Raw genomic sequence first — 23,908 nt, 5'->3', positions numbered from 1 at the left:
TGTAACCAGGTCCAAAAGCATTTGCAGCCCGTCCCTTTTACATTAATAATATCTTCCCGGACTTGGCTCTGGCTGCTTAAATATTGTATAAATTCCACTGCCCCCCTCGGAAAAGAGAGAGCAAAGAAAAAAGATGAGAATGGAGGAGCCCAAGAGGTGGATGGGGGCTGGACCCTGAGAGGCAAAGGTCTCAGGAAGTGAGGGGCAGGGGGTGAACTGAAGAGGCTCTTTCTATCTGCTTCAGGCGGCGTGGAGGGGGCCCAGGCTTTGAGATGGGGAGGAAGGCATGGGTTGGGAACAGGAGGGTTGATTTTAGGGTTCATTTTTTAGGAGGCTGGGGCAGGGAAGATCCATAGTGTATATCAGACTCTCATCTAAGCCAGTGGCTCCAAACAGTGAAGAACCTCTGATTTAAAGGACCAGTGGGTGATGGAAAGAGAAATTCCAAAGAACATTCTGAGCTCCATCTACTTCCCCACCTCAGGATCCCCCCTCCCTCCTGCCCCAGGCTTCACTCCACTTCCAGACAGCCCTGTTCTGCAGAGGGTGGGCCAGGCCTCGAAGGAAAGATGCTGTGGGATGTCCAAGACTTCCTAACGCTGAGGAGGTGGGTTCTAAGGAGTCGAGAGCCAGCACCAGCCCTTGCCTGTTCTCAGCAGGGCCTGGAATCTACTCTTGGCTTCCCATCTGAATGAGTAGGGAGATGCTCTGCGGATGGCGGGGGTGGAAAGCCACCTTCCTCTGTGTACACCGTGATGAGTGTGTCTGTCCTGCTTCTTGTCCTCAGATCCCAGCTCCCTCCCGGTACAGGAGATGAGAAGCTGGCAGCTGGCAGGGGATGGGCAGATGGAGGGAGTGGAGCGGAGGATGGCAGGACCCTCGCCCAGTGCACCTGCTTGGCTTTGGGGCTCCATGGCGGACCCATGGGAGCTGAAGCTGCTCATCCTTCCCTGACCTGGCTTGGAGCCCTTCCCAGATCCCACTGCCTTTTCACATTTTCGCTTCCTCTCCAGTCGCTGGGGGCTTCCTCTGGGAAATGAGGGGGTTCAATGGGTCCATCTCTGCTTTCACACCAGTCCTCACCCACTCCACCTGTTTACAGATCCCCTCCTCGTGGACCTGATGTCTGGAAAGGTGTTGTGTACCACATAAAGAGTGTGGATGAAGACAGCATCCTCTTCTTATTTAATCAGAGATGTTCATAACCTGCAGTCAGAAACTGTCGACTGACTCCATCCCAGCTACTAGCTAAGGGTCGCACAGACCAGTCTCAGATATGTGAACACTTTCTGGTGGCTTGCTGAAATTCTGGAGGTACTCTGTGTCTGCTGAAATCAAACGTAGGATTGCAGCTTGAAAAGCACAACCAAGTGGAGACTGCTCACCTTCTGGCCACTGCCCACGCCTGGCTCTGAGCGCCCTCTTGTGGGCAGAACCCCCACCCACACCCTCAGCACACCCCGTTGGGCCATCCAGCTGCAGGTGGTGGCCAGGCTGAAGGAACCTCGGGGCTGGAAGCCAGCAGGCAGGTGAGGATACCATGGTCTTGAGGTCTTGAGAGGCTGCTTGAAGAAGTGGGAGGGCAGCGCCCTACTCCCCTGAGTCAGTCCCCAGGGTGAAAAGAAAGAACAGATTGGGGGAGGAGAGAGCCTCTGTGGCCTGAAGGAGGGCCTCGGAAGATTTCCACACCCTCACGCCTCCCCCAGCCAGAGCTCAGGACCTGCCTCAGGAGAAGAAAGGCTCCCAGGCCGTGGGCAGGTCCCGGCTGTGGGGTGGGGCCTGGAACGGGCAGGAGGTGCCCATGCTTGTGCGAGCTCCAACTCACAAAGGCATCCACAGCTCCATCTGACCTTGAGATTAATCCCCGGCCCGGCCGTCATCAGCACCCACACACCCGGCCCTTTCCACCTCTCCCTCACACGTTAATTGCTCCAACGTTGATTTGATCTTCCGTTCTGCAAGGAGGAAATTGCCCTCTTAGCCATTTTCATCTTGGGATTTTTTTTTTTTTAATTAGGCTCAGTTGTCCTCACAAGGCCCCAAGAGGGGGAAGCCATTTTGGTCTTTGCCTGAAGAGACTGTGGGAAGTCGAGGGAGAGGCGGGCAAAGCTGGCAAAGATGCTCTCCTCCCTTCCCCCAGACACCCCCGGCTCAAGAGGCACACCCCCTCACCCCTGTCTGTCCCAAGCCCATTTCCCCCACCCTGACTGAGGTCATAAAGCCCCAGGGTCTTGGAGCAGAGGCCCCCCAGGAACCCCTGTGGGGTGAGAGAGCCTTTAGCCCAGAGAGGAAGGGGTTTGGGAGGGGTCTCCACGCCTGAGGGTGCCGGAGCAGAACCTTCGCCCTGGTGCCACCTCCTCCCAACTGTAGTTCACATGGGTCCCTCTCCCATAACCCACTTAACCCTCATAACCTAGGGAGCTTGTCCTGGGCCTTGCCCCCACAGAGCAGGCAGCCCACCTATGTAGAGGAAAGAACTGAGGGTGGGGACAGGAGAAACATGCCGACCGTCCCCAGCCCGGGTAGTCTGGGCCCACAGTGCCCAGGAGCTGTAGACTTGGTTTCCAAGCAACAGGGTCTCCCAGTCACCTGGCTCAGCCAACTCAGGCCTCAGCAGGAGGTGTGAGACCAGCGGGGCGGCAGCGCCACCTTGTGGCCATGGGGAGGGACACAGCCCCCAGAAGCACCCAAGACCCCTAAGTAAGGCTACATCTCCAGCTTCCATGGGGCCCTGCTAGGGAGCTGGGGGAACTAGGCGATGGACTCAGTCCCTTCTGTCTGTATCCCCCAGCCCCGATCCCCTTCGGGGGCATCTGAACTGAGTCCATTGGGTTGACTCCTCCCCGGCATCTGTTGGCCCCCAGACCCCCTCCAAAGAGACAGGACAAGCGGGTACAAAGCACAGTGTTTACTAAAGGCACAAAGTGGGGAGCCTTGAGGGGAGCTGCTCTTCCAGCAGTGACCCCACATTCTAACTTGAACCCAGCGCCCCCTCTTCTGGCTACCCCCGCCCTCACACCACCTGGAGGAGAGCTGTTAGCACCAAAGTGGGGGTGGGGGGAGTGCCAGAAAGGCAAGCCTGGGCACCCCTGGACCAGTCCATGCCTCCAAGAAGGAACTTCTGGACCCCTGGTTCCAATGAGTCCTCCTTCACTGATGGGGGGACCAGGCTGAAAGGTAAGGTGTCTTCTTACCTCCAGCACACCTTGTCCCCCCTCTGCAGCGCCCCCTCGCCTTGCCCTCATGATTTCACCTCTGGGAGGAGCTGGGCTGGAGGCCTATTCCTGCCCAGCCCCGTGAAAAGAGCTGCCCCTGGGTGGGGGGCTTCCAACCCACGGGCTGCCAAGCGGGCACTAAGTCCACACGGGGTGGGGGGCCGACGGGAGGAATGAGGCCGGGCAGGGGCTACTTCACACACAAGTGCAGCCTGAAGGGTGGGGGGGCAGTGGCTCTGGCCCTCCCAGACCCCAGGCCCGCCCCTGTCGCCCAGGTCACAGCACGTCGCCCTCCTCCATGCTGAAGCTGCTCCTGCGGCTGCTGGCCTTGGAGGCCTCAGGGGACATGGTGGAGAAGAGGGGGTCGGAGGCCAGTGGGAGCAGGGAGTCGTCTAGGAGCATGAGGTCCAGATCTTTCTTGGACAGGTTGGGGAACGGGGAGGCATGCTCTGGCCCCAGAGGTTCGGGGTAGCCTGGGGGCCCTTCGTTGCCCCCGCCCCCAAAGCTTAGGTTGTGGCTGAAGTCCAGGTGGTGGAATGGGGACGGTGGCTGGGGCGGCTGGGCTGGAGGGGGCAGCGGGGCCTGAGGGGGCAGAGCTGGGAGTGGTTCAGGGTCAGGGACCTCAGCCCCCAATAGCAGGGCCTCCCCAGGGCCCTCCTCGCTGGGCAGCTCCTGCTTCACCACCTGCTGGGCCAGCTCAGCCATGTTCATGCCAGAGGGCGAGGTGGTGGGCAGGCCATGCACCCGAGCCTGCATCTCCAGCTCCTGCGGGTGGGACAGACAGAGGCTGAAGGCGCCCACCCCAACCCCCGCTGCCGCCCTTGACCCTCCCTTTGTGGCACTCAAGACCACAAAATATCTCAGCTGGGAGCAAGCATAGGGCAGCTCTAGAGTCTTCACCAGCGTGTTTTCCAGCTACAAGTCGCAACTCATTAGTGGGTTGGGAAACCACTACAGTTGAGCCTTGAACAGCTCTCTATTTTTTTTAAATTGAAATAGACTTGCCTAGACTAGACTAGACTAGAAATTATCAGAATGCATTGCATCTATTAAGGATGAGGGTTCTTTCATGAAACTTTGATTTTTTTTCACTTTGAGCTGACTATGTGTGCTGGATTGCAATGTGAATAGTATTATCTACCAGAAGAAACAGAAAATCTTTGAAGCTGCAGGCCAATTGCCCTTTATATAGGTGACCAGTGTCAGGCCCAAAGAGGACAAAAGGCCTTCAACAACAGAGCCAGGACTAGGTGGCTCTAGGTGGTAGCATGGACTTTCCCAAGCCTTTGTTCTTTCTCTTGCTCACTATGGGCACTCCCTGCCAAGTAATTCCAGCTCTCTGCCTCCCACAGAGGTAGGTTTACCCTTTCCTGCCCCCTTGAAGTTAGGTGTAGGCATGTGCTTGCATTGATCAAGGAAATGTGAGCAGAAAGGACCCTAAGAGTGACATGGGGCTTTAAAAACCAGCGCTAGATGTACTTATGCACCAGTCTGGATCCTAAAATGAGTCTCGCAGAGCAGACCCTCCAGCTGACATCTGCTGCTTAAAGTGCTGGGGATTGTTTGTTACCCAACAATAACATCCTGACTGATACATCTTCCTTCCCCATGGGGATCATCCCTCCATCTCTAACTGCAGAAGTGTAAGCACTGCCCCTGGGGTCAGGACTCAGGCCAGGGGTTAGGAGTCAGAGCCACCCAAGAGGACCAGGTTCAAGACCCAGACCTGGATACGGAGCCAGAGCTGCTTGTTGGTCATCTCCAGGCGCCGAGAATGGTTCTCCAGCTCCCGGGATTTCTGCAGGTCCTTCTGCATTCTCCGGATGTAGTCAACAGAGGCCTTGAGGATGGTGCCCTTGTTCCAGCGCACATCCCTGCAGGCCAGGCAGAATCAGAGGCTCATGCTCAGAGGAGGGGGCTAGGATTGGCCAGGAGTTTCGTGGGTGGACATAAAACCCTGCTGTGGTTTCAGAGTTGATGTCGCCGGTCCCAATTTTGCCCCAAACCCCAGACCTGACCAACCCCTATTTATGGAGGAGGCCAATCTCCATCTGCAAATGTGCCCTCCCAAGTGACTGTGGTGCCACCACCCACCTCGTTAATCCCAAGTGAAAGGGCCAGTCACTCAGTCGTGTCCGATTCTTTGCAGCCCTGTGGACTATAGCCTGCCAGGCATCTCTATTCACAGGATTTCCCAGACAAGAACACTGGAGTGGGCGGCTGTTCCCTTCTCCAGGTGATCTTCCCAACCTAGGGAGGGAACTCGGGTCTCCTGCATTGCGAGCCCAGGAACCAGGCAATTCGGAGCAGCCTCCTTCCCCAAGCCTCCCATTCCTGCCACCAAAACCCACACCTGTTCTCGACCCTCACGACTCCTGTCCCCAGACCACCTCTGCACCAGTCTGGTGGCCTCAGCAAACTTTCCTAGCATGACTCCTCCTCTAGGAAGCCTCCCTGACCCCACCCTTACTTCTGGAACCTGTACTCCCTCCTTCCTGTCTTGAGCCTTTCTTAGTTAGGGGATGGAAGGTTCTTCTTTTCCCAAACAGATGATAAGATCTTTAAGAAGCAAAAGGGGATTCTCTTCCCATCCGTTCCCCCTGGCAACCAGCAGATGATACCTGTGAGCTGCTGCTCTCCCCTCCCCTTTCTCCAGAAAATCTACTCACAAATCATTGGCCTTGGGGATCAGCATGCCCAGCTCCTTGATGCGGTCATTGATGTTGAACCTCCGTCGCCTTTCAACTAGAAGTAACAAATATCGGGGGAAACAATTAGGGAGATGAGGACCCCACCTTCCAGCCCAAGGAGGGAAGCCTTAGTTCTTCTGGGAAGGAACGGGTGACATGAGCGAAGAGCCAACTCATTGAAAAGACCCTGGGAAAGACTGAGGGCAGGAGGAGAAGGGGATGACAGAGGACAAGATGGTTGGATGGCATCTCTGACTCGATGGACATGAGTTTAAGCAAGCTCTGGGAGATGGTGAAGGACAGGGAAGCCTGGCATGCTGCAGCCTGTGGGGTCTCAAAGAGTCGGACATGACCAAGCAACCGAATAACCACCACCACCACCAAATGGGATGGCTGTGAGGGTAAGGGGGTTGGGGGCAGGCCAGACATGATTAAGGAGGGGAAGACTGTAGCAGACAAAGCTGCCTGGAGAGGCCTGATCCAGTGCTCAGAAGGCTCCACGCCCTAAAGAAAACAATCTGAGAAACTCATTCCCTCTGAAGTTCTGGGAATTTCATGAATATCTCTTCCCTGGAGCACCTCTCCCCCAACCTCCTAACAAGGACTGGTGGGAAGAGGCTGAATCCAGTCACGCCAATGCCAGGATTTTAAGGCCTCATGTAAGGAATCCTTCCTAGAAGCTGCACGTCAGAGGGTAGCTTTGGAGCCAGCCCAGGTGAGAGGAGGAAGAGGGGCAGGGGAGACTCACTGAGGTTGTGATTGTCTTTCTTCTGCCGCTCCTTGGCCAGGGCCCGGCTCTCAGCATCTGGAGAACAGAAGAGGAGAGCTGGGAGGGGAGGTGCTGGGGAGACACAGCCGGGATGGGGGCGCTCCCGGAGGCAGCGGGCAGTACCTGTGAGCTCACGCTTCTGCGTCAGGTCCGCTGGGCAGGAGCTGCTGGTGACGCCCACCAGGGAGGCGGTGACCTGGGGGTCTCCACTGTACACATTCAGGTGACTGCTGGACAGGGGCAGCTGCAGGAAGAGGCGGGGAAGAAGACTCAGTGAGCGGCCCCCATTCTGCGGGGGCCTCTCCCCAGGGCCCATCGCCCCAGGAACAGCAATTCCCCGGGACAGCTGGGGAGGCCACGCTGGGGTCAGAGTCTGGGCAGAGTCCAGAGCTGAAGAGGCAGCCCCTGCCCTCAGCGAGCAGCACCCAGTGCTGCTGGAAGCAGCGGCAGGAGGGGAGATAGGGCCTGTAGAAGCCTGGGGGAGGAGCACCTAATCTGGAGTTTCTGGAAGGTTTCCAGAGGGCGTGGTGAGGAAGGGCACTAGAGCAGGGGGTGGCTGAGCAGAGAAGCAGACTGGAAGGAGCTGTCGAGCGCAGAGCGTGATGCGGGCAATGCTGGGGGACCCGGGAGGGCAGGTTCCACTTGCAGAGACCCTGGTGCTTGACGACAGGCAGCCATTGAGGGGTTAAACGGGGGCCCCACAGGAAAAGATCTGAGTTCTGGAAAGATCTCCTACCACACATTCACGAAAAGCAAAATCACAGGCCCAGAACCCTGCAGAGTACAGGGGTAACCACTGACAGGGCCAGCTGCTGTGCCCTGCTCTCTCCCCTCCCAGCCCTCCACGGCCCTGCTGGCAGCAGCAGGCTTCCCATCCTGCTGAGCCACACTGGCACCAGGGCAGCGGTCATGGAGAACTGACTCCCTGACCTCCCACAGCATCAAGGGCCGGGGCCCCAAGGGCGGGAGTGAGCAGCTAAGGCTCATGGAGCTCCAAACAAAGGGGAGAAGATACCCCAGTTTCACCTGCTCAATGTAAATACCTGTCCCCCATTGCACAGAACTCGTCCCCAGTGTCTTGCCTTATCTAAGTTGCCCACCATCCTGTGGGTAGAAGGCACCATCCCCAGGGGTTCAGAACCGTTAAGGGACTTCCCAGGGTCACAGCCAAAGATAGGCATCTAGATTCTAAGCCTGGCCCCTTCCCACCCACCCAGGAACCTGTAGGGGAAGGCTGGACTATGAATGCTGCTAAGGCTGCTGGAGGCGGAGGACCAAGCAGGCCTGATAGCACTTCCCCCTCAGAGGGAGGGGCACAGGCCTGTGCTCCACTGGGCCGAGGGCTTAGTAGAGGTGTGTGTGTGTGTGTGAGTGGCTCAATCGTGTCCAGCTCTTTGGGAACCTGTGGACTGTGGCCCACCAGGTTCCTCTGTCCATGGGATTCTCCAGGCAAGAATACTGGAGTGGGTCGCCATTCTCTTCTCCAGGGGATTTTCGCAACCCAGGGATCGAACCTAGGTCTTCTGCATCACGGGCATATTCTTTCCTGTCTGAGCCACCAGGGAAGCCCTTGGTAGAGGAGTGAGAGTGAAAGTCGCTCAGTTGTGTCCGATTCTTTGCGACCCAGTGGGCTATACAGTCCATGGAATTCTCCAGGCCAGAATACTGGAGTGGGGAGCTAGCTTTTCCCTTCTCCAGGGGATCTTCCCAACCCAGCAATTGAACCCAGGTCGCCCGCGTTGCAGGTGGATTCTTTACCAGGTAGAGAAGAGCCCCATATCCCAAGGGAACTCATCCGCTCCAGGCCTTCCTGGAGCCACACTGCTCTCCTCAGCACCAGTGCCCCGTCCCAACTTGGGCAGCCCTCCCCAGACACCACCCCCCCACCACCACTACTGAAGCCCCACCACGCACACAGGCTAAGGGACATGTCTCTGGATGCACAATTCTCCCGGGCCTGGGCCCTCATCACATGGTTGGATGGAGGCGACTCTCATCTCTGCAGCGAGACACCATCTCCGCCCAGGTGAGGACCCTGTCTCTAGTTCTCTCCTGGGTCACGGCTCTTGGGCGGCCTCTGCCCCTCCCCCTGACACACCCGCCCTGCCCTGGCCAGCAGTACCGTGTTGGGCATCTGAGTTTCAGGATTGATGAAGCCCAGGACATCATCCAGACACATAATGTTGTCAATGACATCAAACTGAAACAAACAAAAAAACAGTCCCTTTGTGGGAGAAGGCACTTGGAGAAAGGCAGAGGGGAAAGAGGTACTGGACAGCTGCTGACCTGAGGGACCTTAGAGCCCACCTCACCCTACCCGCTCATCTGGGGGTAAGAGAACAGGCCCAGAGAGACCTGAGCTGTCTGGGTTCCCCAGGCCCCAAGGCTCAGGTTAGGGCTCTTCCTAAGGAGCCAAGTTGCTCAGGGAGATTGCTTTATGCCTTCTGCCAGGACATTGCTTTGCAGGTGTGCTGGGCATTCCTGTATGAGTCTCTTGTTTCTTCCTAGCAGGGCTTTCCGAACTAGGGATGGTGTTTCTCCTAGGAGACTGGGGCTCCCTGAGGGCAGGGCTGTGTCTCCCCTCAGACTGGGGCTCCCTGAGAGCAGTGCCTTGCCTCTGCCATTAGACTAGGAGCCACAGGGGCACAACACGGGGCCCCAGCTCTGCCGGTGGCAGGCACGGGCCAGCTCCGCACTCACCTCCCGCTCGGGGTTGGAGCCGATGTGTAGCATGGCCATGGGGCTGTTGGGAGCACTGTTGCCGGCTGAGGACGACAACACGTGTGCGGGCCGCACGCCTGGGGAGGCGGCTGGCAGGGGCTTTGGGGAGCCCTGGGCGGGGCTGATGTGGGCGGCAAACTTGTTCCCGTAGGTCTCAGACAAGTACTCCCGCACCTTCTGGTCCCGGGACTGCTGCAGGTGGTAGGAGGTGGGGTTCTCCAGGTAGGACTGCACCTGGGAGAGGCGGGAGGAGGCAAAAGGTTCCAGGCTGGAGCTCCGAGGGACCGGGGCAGGGGTTGGAGGGGACCAGCCCGAGCCTCAGGCCTCACCTTCAGCACCTCCCCGGGCACTGGTGGCGGAGATTGGAAGTGGACGGGGGTGTTGATGGCTGGGGTGGGCGGCCCCCCCAGCTGCTGCTGCTGCTGCTGCTGCTGCTGCTGCTGCTGCATGTAATGCATGACGGCCTGCTGCTGCATGCGCTCCCGCTGCTCCTCCTGCTGCGCCTGCTCCCGCATGAGCTGCATGCGGAGCCCGATTCGCGACGCCATGGTGGCTGCCGGCTCCCTGGGGACAGATTGCAGGGCAGTGAGGCAGGGGGCCTCACTGCAACTTGCATGGGGTCTCGGGACTTCCCTGGCCGTCCAGCGGTGAGGACTCTGAGCCTCCACGGCAGGGGGCCTGGGTTCAATCCCTGGTCTGGGAACTGTGTTCAGTCGCTTCAGTCATGTCCGACTCCGTGTGACCCCACGGTCTGTACCCTACCAGGCTCCTCTGTCCATGGGGATTCTCCAGGCAAGAATACAGGCGTGGGTTGCCATGCCCTCCTCCAGGCGACCTTTCCGACCCAGGGATCGAACCCATGTCTCTAATGTCTCCTGTGACTTTCCTGGTAGTCCAGTGCTTAGGACTCCACACTTCCACCGCAGGGGTCCTGGGTTCAATCCCTGGTCTGGGAAATAAGATCCCGCAAACCACACGGGACAGCCAAACAAACATAAAACAACAGCAAAAACAAGCAAGACCAAGTGCATGGGCTCTTGGGGAGAGACCAGGACAAAGGCGACCCAGGGCGCGCGGGAGGTTTGCTCAAGGTCACTGAGCAAGTGGATGGCAAAGCCGAGACTTAAATCCAAGCCTGCTGGTTTCTTGGGCCAGAGATTCATTCATGCTCCCTTGATTTGTTCTAGTATGTCAGCACCCCAAACTTGGAGTCAGTCTTGACCCCTTTTTCTCTCTCATGCCACCTGGTAAGCCTGCCAGACATGACCCCAAATACATCCTCCTCTGCTACCGCCTCGCTGCCCCCAGGGAGGGCCCAGCCTCTGCCATGCCTTACCTGGCTTCCTGACGGCACCTCCTAACCTCCAGCTGGCCCCACGACATTCTACTTGCAACTCAATAATTAGAGGGATCCTGTTACAACCTAAGTTAGAGACTGTCTCTCTTTCGGCTCAGAACTCTCCATGGTTCCCATTTCTCTCCGCGTAAAAGCTGAAGTCCTTCCCATAAAAAGGCCTCTCTGATCTGTCCCCACCTGATGGTCTCCTGTGACCCCATCACCTCCTACTCTCCTCCCTGTTCCACCTGTTCCAGCCACACCTAATGCCTCAAACGCACGAAGTATGTTTCCTGCCTCAGGGCCTTTGCACCTGCGCTTCCCGCTGCCTGGGATGCCCATCCCCCAGATGCCACCAAGGCTTATTCCTTCACCCCCACTGCTCAAGTGTGTCACCTCCTACCCTATTCAACATTGCTAAACCAGCACCCCCACCCCCAACTCTCTGCCCCTTCCCTGTTTTAAGTTTCTCCCTGTCACTTATCACCATCTTAAATATTATGCATTTTTGCTTAGTTATTTCAATTCATCCTCTATCTATCTCTCAGCAGGAATGCAAACTCCCCCCAGGGCAGGCATTTTGTCTGTCTTGTTCACTGCTGTGCCTCAGGCCTCTACAAATGTATACAGGGAATGTTTACTATTTATGAACCAGCACTGGCCATCCAGCACTGAGCCAGCTGTAGGCCCTGAGCCCGTGGCATCTACAGTCCAGAAAGTGGGAAAGGCAAGTCCCTGGGTCATGGTAACCCCACACAGAGAGGGTCGCTTCGGGGTACCTTGTCCTCCCTGGGTGCAGCGAGGGCACTTGGTAAACTGAGTCAGTAAGTGGTGGATCAGCACAAGACTGGCAGGTCAGCCGCAGTGTAGACCAGAGGCCGGAGCTGCACCCCAAGGTCCTAAGAATGAGACCCATACACCTGGGGGTGACAAGGGAAAGCAGTACAGGCTGGCATGTTCTGCCGAGTGCCAGACATCAGACTACGTCGGCACTAGAGGAAGGTACTGGAAAATACGGGCTTCCTGGTGGCGCTAGTGGTAAAGAACCCACCTGCCAATGCACATGGGTTCAATCCTTGTGTTGGGAAGATTCCCTGGAGAAGGAAATGGCAACCCACTCCAGTATTCTTGCCTGGAAAATTCCTTAGGCAGAGGAGCCTGGCGGGCTGCAGCCCATGGGGCTGCAAAGAGTCGGAGGCGACTGAGCAACTGAGCACACGCTGGCAGATATTCAGTGAAAATCACCAGATCGGGGAACTAATAATAATCTGCATCCTATCTGAGCACACACTGTGTGCTGGGCCGGGTTCCAAACACCTTCACCTCAAACAGCCCCCTCTGGTAGCCTTGGTTATTCTCCTCCTACAGATGAGGAGAGACGGTGGCACAGGGAGGTTGAGCATGCTGCAGCGGGATCAGAGCCGGGACCCAGTGCCAGTCTGGCTCCCCGGCCCGTCGTGGGCAGGGCTGGGGATTCTGTCTCCGTGTAGAGCTGGGAAGGCGTTTGTCCCAGGTTGCGCGTCTGGTTGATCCAGGGCCAGGAATGGAGCCCCAGCCACCTGGCCCCAGGCCAGGGCTCCCTCTAACCACCCTGCAGCCTGACCTATAAAGTGGAGCGGCTCCGTCCACCTTGCAGGTTGAGTAGTCAGTGGCCATTACCTCATCTCCCTTCCTCGCTTTTCTGCCCCCTTAGGCTAGGAATTCCTGAAGAGGCTGCTTCAGCCCCGGGGGCCTCTGGCCAGCTCCCAATAGGACAGTCACCATGGAGGAAGGGGGAGACGCCCCCCCTTCTCTGCCCTCCTCCGTCCTGTGCTCCCACAGAGAGGTGGCCTGTCTTTGGCCCTCCTCCCCAACTGCAGCCTTGCAAACCTCACGGGCTCTGACCCCAGCCCTCTCCTCTCACAGCTGCACCCCCTGCCTGCTCACACAAGCAGTGAGCAGGAACAATCTGACTTCAGTTGGCCCCAGTGGGTGGCGAGGCGATGCAGACACTGGCCCTGGCAGTGCCAGCCGGCCCCAGGGGGACTCGGGGAGAACGAGCCCCTTGTTTCTCTGACAAAGGGCTGGGCAAGAATCTGGGCTCGGGCCCCGGCTAAGCCTCTCACTGGCTGTGCCAGCCTCAGTTTGCTCATTTGTAAAATGGACACAGGAATCCCACGTGGGGTCTAGGAGAGCCTTGGGGAGAGGATGCTGAATTGCAAACCGTGAGGTGACTGTGTATCAGAGGGTGTCAGACGCCTTAGCTTATGCCCTGTCCTCTGACAGAGGCTGGCTCTCCCACTTCCACTCCCATTGCCAAAGCTGTCACCCCCCCACCCCCCACAGAGCTGCTGCCACTCCCTGAGTCCTAGCCCCATCCTCTGCCCACCCCACCTCCCCGCCTGGGTTGCTCTGGGTGCAGTGTGGCTCGGTGGGATGGGTGTGGAGTTTAGGGTGGGACTTGAGGGGTGAGGGGATCTAAGGGCAGATGGGGTGGTCCCGGAGACACAGATGGTAGTGGGCTCTCGTTGCCTCGAGGCTCCTCTCCCCACCAAGCCCCAAAGCACACGTGCTCACTCAGCGCCTGAGGGCCACTTACAGCCTCCCCAGTGCCCAGTCTAGTCAGGAGGGGCTAACAGGAGTGAAACAGGAAATGAAAATGCCCCAGACCCTCCCCAACATCTGACCTCAGACCTGCCAGGCCTGGAAAGGGTCCACCGTGCATAACTCAGTAACACTGGGAGCCTGCCTCTAAGCTGAGTCTGGGTTCTAGTTTAGTTGTGATCAAAATGGGCTCCTCCGTCCAATGGAGGCAGCCAAAGTGCCTGCTCTGCCCATACTGGCTGGGTGGCGTTGGGAAAGCCACTCAACCTCCCCGTGCCTTGGTTTCTTCCCTGGTGAAAATGGAGCCAGTAATGGCACCTGCCTCATGGGATTGTCGTGAGGATTCTAGGAGACACAGTGAGTGTGCCCTTGTGTGTATGAGTTGCTCAGTTGTGTCTGACTCTTCGTGACCCCATGGACTGCAGCCCACCAGGCTCCTCTGTCCATGGGATTCTCCAGGCAAGAGTACCAGAGTGGGTTGCCATTGCCTTCCTCAGGCTAACAGCCCTTAGGCATTCGATAATGGGTGGATCCTGCCTCCTCTCTGAAGCAGTGCCCTTCTCTGGTCAGAGGCCAGAGCTGGTTTCACACCAGCCTGTGTGGGGGGCCTCCCTTGTCAGTCATTTACACCTTAGTATGAACAGCTGGTCAGAACCTTTCCCAAGGAAAGATGTGGACAGAGGGAGGGGAAAGATGGGGAGAAATCAGTGAGGAGAGGCAAGTAGAAAGAGGATCCCAGGACAGGAAGGTCTCAGGTATCAGGAAGAAGATCTCAGAGACACAGCATTGAATGGACAAATCAAACTGCAGGATAAAATGTACAGCCAGAGCCCGCTGAGGCAGGAAATAAATAAATGTGCAGAAAAGACTGGAAGAATCAGGATGCTTCTTGAATACTTACCAATGGTCAAGGCTGTGCTAGGTGCTTTCCAAATATTAACTCATCTGTTCTTCACAACAGCCCCAGCCAGTGACTGCTAGTATTGCCCTCAATTTCCAGGGAGAAACTGAGGTGCAGAAGCATGAAGTCATTGGCCCAAAGTCACATATCTGGTAAGTAGCAAGATGGTGATTTGAACCAGGCAGCCTGATTCACTGGGCCCCCAACATCCAAACTGTTCACTGTGGTTACCTCTGGGGAAGACAGGTGGGCTGGGAGGGGCAAAGAGGGGTTCTTAGAGTTTCTCATCCCACTTTTGAAGCAGTTAACTCTTAGGGTTATGAAGACGTGCTACTGGTACGATTCTTGTGTGTGTGTGTGTGTGTGTGTGTGTGTGTGTGTGTGTGTGTGGTTGCACCATGAGGCATGCAGGATCCCAATTCCCTGTCCAGGGGTCAAACTCGCACCCTTAGCCGTGGAAGTACAGATTCCTAACCACTGGACTACCAAGGAAGTCTCTGCTGTAATTCTTTAAAACCAAGGGGAAAGGAAGTAAGGCATTTTCTAGGGGTTTGTGAGGGATCCAACTGGCTTCCAATCATGTCCAAAGGTGAGATCCCCAGGTCCACCTGGAATCTGGCCCAAGCCCTGCCTTGCTCAGCGCAGTGGTTATTAGGCCAGCTGAGGACCCCGAGTGGAGACACCGAGTGGCCTCCGGAAGCACAGGTCAGGGTCAGAAGCCACGTGCCAGCACCCAGGGCCCAACTCAGGTTCCCCTACAGCCCCAGACACCAGCCTTTGGAGGGGATGTGATCTTCTTGAAGGGCCCCCCAAACAGCCCTCAGCTGAGGCACGTGCAGGGCCTGAACTGCCTTGGGGACTTTTCCTCCTTCCAGGTGATCTTTGAAAAAATATGAGCAGGAAGCAGAAAACACATGGAGCCTCCAGAACCAGCAGTTCCATTCCTAAGTGTCTGCCCAGCAGAAAAGCATCCCTGTGGGCACCAGAGGACATGGACTAGAATGTTCACAGCAAGCGCTATAGATAGTGGCCAAAACTGGACACCACTCAAATGTCCATCAACAGGAAGATGGATAAAGAGGTGATATCTCCGTGCCCTGGAATGCTGCTTAGCGATGGGAGTGAACCAACTATTGCTAAACACAACTCAGATGACTCTCACAGACATTTAACGGTGAACAAAAGAAGCCAAACGGGCGTACGGAATGATTTTATACAGATGGTTCAGAAAGGGGTAACACAAATCTTTTATGTTAGAATTCAGGATCCTGGTAACCCTTGGGGGGAGTGAAGGGGAGGGGACACAGGACAGCTTGGGGTGGGGGCTGGGAGGACTAGGAATGTTCTGTAATGTGAGGCGGATATTGGTGACATGGGAGTATCGAGTTTATGAAAATGCATCCAGCTGCTCAACAATGTGCACACTTTTCTCTAAGTGTGTCGTACTTTCATCAAAATTTTACAGAAGAATGAGGGCAGACCTTAAAGAACGTAAAAGAAGAGTTGAACAAATTACCCTTCCCCTCCCCCACCCAAGTGTGGCTATGACTTTAAAATGCCTTTGGTACCAGGCAGCTTCAACACCACCGCCCAAGGGTAGCTTGGTATCAAAGCCTTTAAAAATATCAAAGCCTTTAAAAATATCCGCCAGCTCGAGGAAGAAGTCTCAAACACAGAAAAGGCTTTTATGCATAAAGATGTCCATCACATTCTAGGGAGAAAAATAAAAAATAATCTCAATGTCCAGCAATAGGATGGTTAAATTATGTTGCGTTCTGGAATTATCTGGGGGTCCCACTGGTTAGCACTCTGCACTTCCACTGCTGAGGACCCAGGTTCCCAGGTTCAATCCCTGGTTGGGGAACTAATATCCCACAAGACACAGGGTCCAAAAAAAAAAAAAGGGTTGTGTTCCTCCTCGTAGAATGTTGTGTTTATAATAAGTAACACAGGGATATGTCAAGTGACAAAAAGTAGTATGTAAAGTTATATATAAAATCTGATCATCATTGTGCAAAATATGTGTAAAAAAACCTCTTGGGAGGAAATAAACAAAAATATTACTGACTTCTTTGGATGATGAAATCACGAACAATTTTTTCTTTCTTTCTACCTTTTGGAATGTTGTTCTTTTTCTGTAATGAACATGTTTATCTTTTTAATGAGGAAAAATAAACTAATGCTTATGGACCAGGTATGGACCTGTTTATGCACCAGGTATGCTTAAATACATCTTATTTATTAATAATTATCACAATCACTTTATGATATGAGTCCCAGTACTATCCTCCCCACCCCACCCCCCTTTATAGATGAAGAATCTTGTACAGAGAGTTTGTCACTTGCCAAAGGTCGCAGAGCTAATGAGCGGCTAGGCTGGATGCTGGCAGTCTGACTCCACCATCCTAATCCTGGGGCTTAGAGTTTGGCCCTGGTCCCGCACTTGGGGCAAGGTGGTCACATTTTATTTTAGGGATTCCCACTGAAGAAGCCCCCCTCCAATCAAAGGGTTTCAGCAGCTGATCTCTTTCATCTAGCTCAGGGGCCAGAGGGCCCTGGGACAAGGGAATAGTCTGGAATCCTCAAACACAAGCAGAAAAAATTCTGCCCTTCCTCAAAGGGCAGAGATAATTTCCTGTATTCCTAGGAAAAAACATTATGTCTGGCGGCTGAAACAACAAAGTGTGGACGCTCAGAGGCCAGGGTGCCTGGTTAAGCCATTTATTGCGTTCTACGCCTCTGCGGTCGGAAGAAGTTTTCTTCTGATCCAGTCTGTTACAAACCACCAGCTGTGTGGGAGCTGCCCAGCTGAAACGGAGGGGAAATCAAACCAATCACTAAAGGAAGGCCTTCTGAACAGGTGCTGAGGCTCCCGGAGGCAGGGGGATGGACCCCGCGACCTCCTGGGTAACCTTTCAGCCTTGGGAAGGGAAGAGAGGGGACGATTCCAGGAATGGGGGTTGTTTTAACTTCTCGGAGCTCCCTCTGGCAGAGGGCCTGGCAAAGGAAGGCCTGATGAACTAGGAAATGGAACAAGAGTGTCTATAGAACCCTCACGCCTTAGGACAAGGCCGTTCCTAATTATCAAGGCAGTCATGGGTCCCCAGAGGGTCTGGGGGGCATCACTTGGGTGGCAACCAAAGAGAGCTAAGGGTAGGGAAGTGCATTAAGATCGGACCCCAGGAGCCAGCATACCTGCCCATAAGATGATGTGGGGACGTGGCAGCAGGATGTCTGGGGATGAATTCCAGATGTGGGCCTGACTCTGTCCAAGCCCAGCCTCAGTCTTTCCATCAGCCAAGTGGGACTTACCAGCTGGGGAACCTCTCCCACAGAGCTGCTGTGACCTAAGCTGGGATGCTGTGTGCAGGCCTCTGCAAGCGTGAAAGCATGGGCACGGCGGGGTGATATCACCACTGGGTCACTGTTCACCACCGCTTCATCCATGCCCACCGGGGGCATCCCTGGGCAAGTCTCCTCTTTCTGTTCTTTAGTTTCTTTTGAGGAAATGGTCCCCTCCATTCCTCCATCCATTTACATATCAGGGCCCCAGGTAGGGGGAGCCCTGCCTAGTGGTCACCTAGCTTCTATCTTTCATTACAGACTGGCCAGAAGAAGCAATGCTTTGGGCCAGTTTTTCCCAGTACCGGACACCCTCTTTGTTTCCTGTCCAGAAGCCTTGGGTTGTAAAAGATTTTCTTTCCAAAGCTTATGTATCTTTCTATGATACGTAATTCACTGCAGTGCTATAGGAGAGGCGGGTGGGGAGCAAGTAAGCCTACCTCTCTGGGTTCTAAAGGGACCAAGGGCAGGCAGAGTACTGAGCACAGCGCCTGTGTTGGAGGCACTTGGTTGGGTGGGTTATCATCTTAGGTGACCCAAGCTCCCTTGGGGGTCATGAAAAGCAACAGTGGGCCCTCTGGCTGCCTCCAACATTGAAGGAAAGCAACTGGGGGAGCTGGTGCCTCCTGGTTGGCCCCAGGCAGGGCAAGGGGGGCAGCTTCAAAGGCGATCCCAGACCAGAGAGGCGCCCGTCTTGTCCCCGAGGGATCAGCTGGTCCCTGGCAGGAGGCCGGCCCCAGGAGGACTGTCACTGCGCTTTGAAGGATGGGGGCCGCGGGTGGGCAGGGGGACACGTGGCTGAAAGAAGCAGGGAGAGGAGAAACCAGAACAGTCCTGGGAGGTGTCTGCCCTTGTGATATGCATAGACTCAGGTGGGCCACGTGCACAAACGTGTCTGCCCTCTGTCTGTCTCATACCCAGACACACAGTGCGGAACCCCTCACCCTGCCTCTCGGCACGGAGCTGCCCCTCTCCTGGGTTGGAGCAGGGTGAGGGGGCTGAAACCCCCGTCTCCCCCTTCTCCCCTGCAGCCCACGCCAGCCACCCCACCCCCTTGACCAGCCTGCCTGTGGCTCACACGGTTTTATTCTCCAGTTGTTTCCTGGTCACCGCCAGTCTACCCAGCTACAAGGAAGCTCCCAGAGAAATCGGCTTTCTTCCTCAGAACCTCCGCCCCATCCCAGCCGGCAGACTTCCCAGAACGAGACTCGGGCCCCTGGGAGGCTGCTCGTCCAACCACCCGTCACGTGCTCAGTTACCACCTGTTCACTCATTCAGCAAACAGCCCGAGTCTCCTCCGTGGACCAGGCAGAGTGCTGAGCACATGACCAAGATCAGACCTCACCCGTCCCCACAGACACTTCACAGGACAAACAGAGCTTCTGCAGATGAGAAAACCAAGACTCGCAGAGGGGTTCCGGGCCCTGGGCAATGTCACACTACAAGGACGCGGTGAAGCGGGGAGACCAGCCCAGCTCTCTCCTGCAGGTGTGTGGCCACCACCAGCTCTAGTATCAGAAGGAAACCAGGGGTGCAGAGGGAAGAACCCTGGAAATGGATTATTGTCCCCGTAAACTCCCAGCCCTGCCTCACCCCTCATCCTTTGCTGTCCTCAGTGAACCCTACGGAGGGTCCCGAGGCCTGCACACCCCTCAGCCCTCCCAGAGGCCTCAGGACACAGGCCAGGCCCGGCCCACCTGCAGGCTCTCTGCTGCTACACGGCCAAGATGGATCCAGGCCCAGGGCTCAAGAGACCGACCATACATCGAGATCTCACTGAGGCAGTTAATGTGGGCCACGCAAGGGCCTCAGGGGGAAATCATATCAAACAGGCTGGACAGAAATGCGATTGCATGGCCTGGAGTCCCGACACTGGACAGCAGAGGAGGGGCTGGGAGGGAAGGGCAGCCCACAGGTGGCACCCCAGACAGGAACGGGGCCTGAAGAGCAGGGGTGTCAAGGCTGGGTCTCCAAGGGGTTCAAGCCCTGTGTGACGCCCCCCCTGCCGCCCCCAGCCCACCCAATCCCCTCCCCGTGCTAAGTTCTGTGGGTGGTAGGTCAGCCTGTAAGGTCATCAATGCCTCCCAGGGAAGCTGAGGCCCAAGACTCCACCTGGTTGGTCACTGCATGCCATCATGGATTTGGGGCCCAAGAGTTTGGAGCCTCTGGAATGAGTCTGTTCCCAGAGGGCCGAGTAGGATTGAAAAGCTGTGTTTAGCTGTCCCATCGCCCAGCTGTGTGAGCCCCCTTGGGGTCCCTCCCCCAGTTGGACCCCTGGTTGGTCATCTGAGGGGGCAGGGGGTCTGGTGGTGGGCCCCCTTCCCACTCTGTCTGGGCAGGTGCAGGGCTCAGGTCACATGGATGGTCCGGGGCTGGATGCCCGCCGAGCCGCCCTGCAGGCGGGGGACAGGGAGAGCCGTCTAAGGTGCTATCTCGGGAACTCTGTCTCTAGAGCTGCAGCAGCCTTGGGGGACCCAGTCTTCACTTGTCTGTCTCCTTAGGAGACTGCAACCGCTCCCCAGCCCCAGTGCCGGCCTTTCGGGCAGGGCAGGCCTGCTGACCCTGGTGTGAGAGGACACAGCCCGTGGCAGCAAGGAGCACACAGCCGGCACACAGAGTGGCCTCTGGCTCCAGACCCGGGGCCTCACTCCAAACCCAGCCTTCTCTGCCCCAGGGGCGCCTAGCTCCTGCCCCTGCCCTTGGGGGCTTCCTCTGCTTCCTCCCGGCTGCAGCCACCTCTCCGGTCTCCAGCCTCCCTGCCCACCATCCACTGCAATGAATTCCTACTGTTTGGCCTCCTTTTTCAGAATTTAATCTGCCTCTGAGGATGATGAAGACAACCTCTTTAAAACTGAAGCATCCAGGCTTTGCCTAATACAAGAAGACTTTGGAAGAGAGGAGGGACAAAGGAAGGAAGAAAGACACCTATGAGCCCTGACAACTGCATTAAATTCGCAGAAGGTGGCCCATGGCGTCTGGGAACAAACCACCAGGCATTCATTACTATTTGCCCTGATTCCTTTGCATAGTTCTAAGCTGATACATGGTACTGATGTCATCCTCAGACTACACACCACTGAGGATGCAGTAATATACTCCCCATTTCACAGAGGGAGCAACTGAGGCAAAGAGGCTGACAGCTTGCCCACGGTTGCAGGACAGTAGGCAGTGGAGCTGGGGTGCCTGGTCTGCACAACCAACCTCCGCCTGCAGAGTCTCATGAGTGCCTGGGGACTGGCTGCACGCTGGGCGCCCAGGCTGGGATTCAGCCTGGAAAGGGCCTGAGGAGCCAGGGAGGGAGTCTTAAGGCTCTGGGCTAGGCAGGTGGGGCTGGACGCTGCTCCCTGCAGTCCAACCCCTCTGCCATCCCCTCAGCTGCATCTCTGCCTTCTGAGTCCGCTCCCTGGAAGATGACTGGGTTCAGTAAAATGCTCATATGCTGTGGACCCGACAGACCAGAGCTCGTCTGGCTTTGTGACACTCTTCCGCTGTGTGACCCAGAACAGGTACTTAACCTCTTGGAGCCTCAGTTTCCCCATCTGTAAAATAGGATGGCAGTCATTCCACCTCTCTCAGAGGAGGTGAGGGGACTCAAAGGAGCTGGAGTGTGTGAGGTGCACAGCACATAGGGGGTGGCCCATGAAGGTCAGTTCCCTGGCAGGGTGAGCTGTGTCCATCTGGCTGACTTCACCACTGAAAGCATGACCCACAGACATCACGTCCCAGAGAGCTGGTTAGAAATGCAGATTTTCAGGCCCCGGCCCAGACCTATAGAGTCAGACACTCTACATTAGCGCTTTAACATGGCATCCTAGGAGATTGGGGGGTACATTAAAGTCACTTCACTTGCAGCTTGTTGGGGCTTGATCACTTGCTGGTTTCAAGTGCGACAGGTGGGAGAGGGAGCCGCGAGGTGGAAAGAGATGCTTAAAGGGACAGGCACAGGCCTTCGGAGCCCCACAGTGAACCTGAGCAAACTGCCCAAACTCTCAGGCCCCAGGGTCAAGGTGGAGCTGGGAATGAGGGGTCCAGGCTGGCTGGACTCTCGATTACCCGGTGCCGGGCCTCTGGCCAGGGCAGGAGGGAAACAGCCTGCAGGGACCAAAGGGAAGCCTATAAGGTTCCCTGTGGTGGGAAAGCAACCCAGACAGGCCTACTCACACACACACAGCATCTCCTACACAAACTATTGTACGCGCGTGCACGTGTGCACACACACACACACACACACACACACACACACTGCCCCAGGACTTGGCTGCCCAGAGAACAGCCCCAGCAGGGAGCGGACAACGCTGAGGACAGTCTGTGCCGGTGAGCGGTGCGTGAGGTGTGCGGGCTGCTGGGGCCCCTATAGCCAGCCTGGATGACCACTCTACACACCCCCACTGCTCGCCCCTCCCCTTCACCTGCCCGAGCCCAAACCCAGCCGAGCACCGAGAGACCCAAAATCGGCTCCCCTGAGCTTCAAAGGGACCCACGTTCTAAGTGGCCCCCTTGCATCATGCCCGCTGATGGGCCCCCACTCCAGGTTGCTGGATGGCAGAGAGCAGGGTGGAGCACTGACCTCAGGGTTTCCCCGGGAGGTGGCAACACCCAGTGGACGGAGCCCACAGCGGTCTCCCACGCACACACGAGCGACAGCAAAGCCCACCCTCTCCCTGGCCACACAGCTTCAGGAGCAGCAGGGACCTCCGCCCCTGGACCCACAGGTGGGGAGCAACACTTTCACAGACACCCTTAACTTCAGCTCAGAAACACACACCCACTGACCTCTTTCACCTCCGCGGACTGGATGGCCAGGGGCCCCCAGGTTCATAGGACTCCAAACAATCCTAAACTGTGGGCCCTCAAGCGGGCCTGGGATGCCCGAGAGAGAACCATTGACTAGGGGGTCACCGGGGCTGCTGCAAGGTGCACGATGTCATGGGCTCTGGAAAGGCCCTTGGCCCCCAAATATCCCCCCTCCGCGTCCAGAAATCCCTCCCAAACCTCCAAGAGTCACTGCCAGGAGAGGCTCCCACCTGAAGCCTGGTCAGCTCACAGCCCCGGTGAGAGGCCGCCGACAGCTGGCCTGAGTGGCAGAGGAGGGGCAGAGGGAGGGTGCCTGCCAGACCAGCAGCGCCAGCTCCCACCGGGAGGGGGCACCCCCTGACACCCCAGAAGGCCGGTTCCAGAGAAGACAGCACTTCTCAGCTAGGGAGAAGGAGGGGTCCCTCAAAGGGAGGGGCTTTAAGCAACCCCACCTCCACACACGCCAGGGGACACGGGGTCCTGCCCCAGCAGTCTCTACAGGGAAGGCAAAGAGCTGGCGACCAGGAACCCAGGAACGGGGCGGGGGGTGGGGTGGGGTGCCCTGAATGATGAGCGCTGGGGGACAGGAGGGGAAATTAACCAGGTTCCAAAATAGCACTGCTGGTTCTGCCTCGCTTCACCCTGTGCAATGTCTGGCAGCTTCTGCTTTCGGTCTGACTCATGCCTGGTGGGGGCAGGACAGGGCGGCTGGAGCAGGCAGGGGCCGCCGGATGACCACAGGCTGTTCTCCCCTCGCTACCGCTCCCCACCCGGTGGCTGGGCCTTCTCCCTCGCCCCGCCCCGGCTTGAGCTGCGCTTCTGGGAACTGGGAACATTCAATCGGGCCACAAAATCCAGGGGTCCCCTGCCTGGGTCCTCGCCCAGCCAGCCTGCACTCGGCCTAGGGCTTCCTGAACAGCAGCTGCCCCAGACCCAGAGCACGGCGTAGCTTCTCTGCTGCCCGGCCCAGGTGCCCGGCTGGCAACTCTAACCCATCCGTCTGGAAGCCAGAGGAGAACTCTCTCCCCAACACTTGAAATGACCTTGTACCACAGCGTTACCCCCTCCCAGCCAAGAGAGCAGAGGGAGGCAGCCGCCTTCACCTGTCCCACCCTCGCCCGCCACCAGAGATCTCACGCTCAAAGCGCACACAGCAGGCCTCCACCCCATTTTCTATCCTGAAATATCACAAGGAACACTTGCCCTTTGCCAGGTAGAGGGAGGAACCCGGTGCCCTGGCTTTTGAGCTCGTTGGGTCAGGGCGGAGCCTTGCTCACTCTGCACTCCCCATCCACCCCTCTCCCCATCTGTGCCCCCGACCCCCCGCCCCGCATCCCCCACGGGGGGTGAGACTTGATCAAAGATGCTTAAGCTCCCACCTGAGACAAACTGAAAGTCACGTCCTAAGTCCCCCGTGCTAATCTCTCCCATGTCCTCCCAGCCCTCACACCGACACACGCCTGCCCCGAATAAGCACAGCCACCTTTCTATCCAAGTGGGGCAGGTACAACTTCAAGGCCCAGTTCACTCTGCCAAAGCCGGCCCTGCCCTCCTCGG

At 56.8% G+C, this 23,908-nt stretch overlaps 1 protein-coding gene across 1 annotated transcript in view; it reads right to left on the bottom strand.

Moving 5' to 3' along the window:
• Window positions 1-2,893: 2,893 nt before the first annotated feature.
• TFEB (transcription factor EB) overlaps window positions 2,894-23,908 on the bottom strand; it is a 45,752-nt gene continuing 24,737 nt past the window's right edge. Inside the window, exons 2-9 of the mRNA XM_052647664.1 lie at window positions 9,725-9,959; window positions 9,375-9,629; window positions 8,797-8,874; window positions 6,798-6,918; window positions 6,654-6,710; window positions 5,885-5,960; window positions 4,942-5,089; window positions 2,894-3,980 (exon numbers count right to left, since the gene is read on the bottom strand). Of these exons, the coding sequence (XP_052503624.1) occupies window positions 3,492-3,980; window positions 4,942-5,089; window positions 5,885-5,960; window positions 6,654-6,710; window positions 6,798-6,918; window positions 8,797-8,874; window positions 9,375-9,629; window positions 9,725-9,959 (1,459 nt within the window). The 3' untranslated portion in view covers window positions 2,894-3,491. The remainder of the gene's footprint in view (window positions 3,981-4,941; window positions 5,090-5,884; window positions 5,961-6,653; window positions 6,711-6,797; window positions 6,919-8,796; window positions 8,875-9,374; window positions 9,630-9,724; window positions 9,960-23,908) is intronic.

Source organism: Budorcas taxicolor, chromosome 11 (genome assembly GCF_023091745.1).
Source record: "Budorcas taxicolor isolate Tak-1 chromosome 11, Takin1.1, whole genome shotgun sequence".
Lineage (NCBI taxonomy): Eukaryota > Metazoa > Chordata > Mammalia > Artiodactyla > Bovidae > Budorcas > Budorcas taxicolor.
Note: the sequence above shows the minus strand (reverse complement) of the source record. Positions and strands in the feature narration are given on the sequence as shown.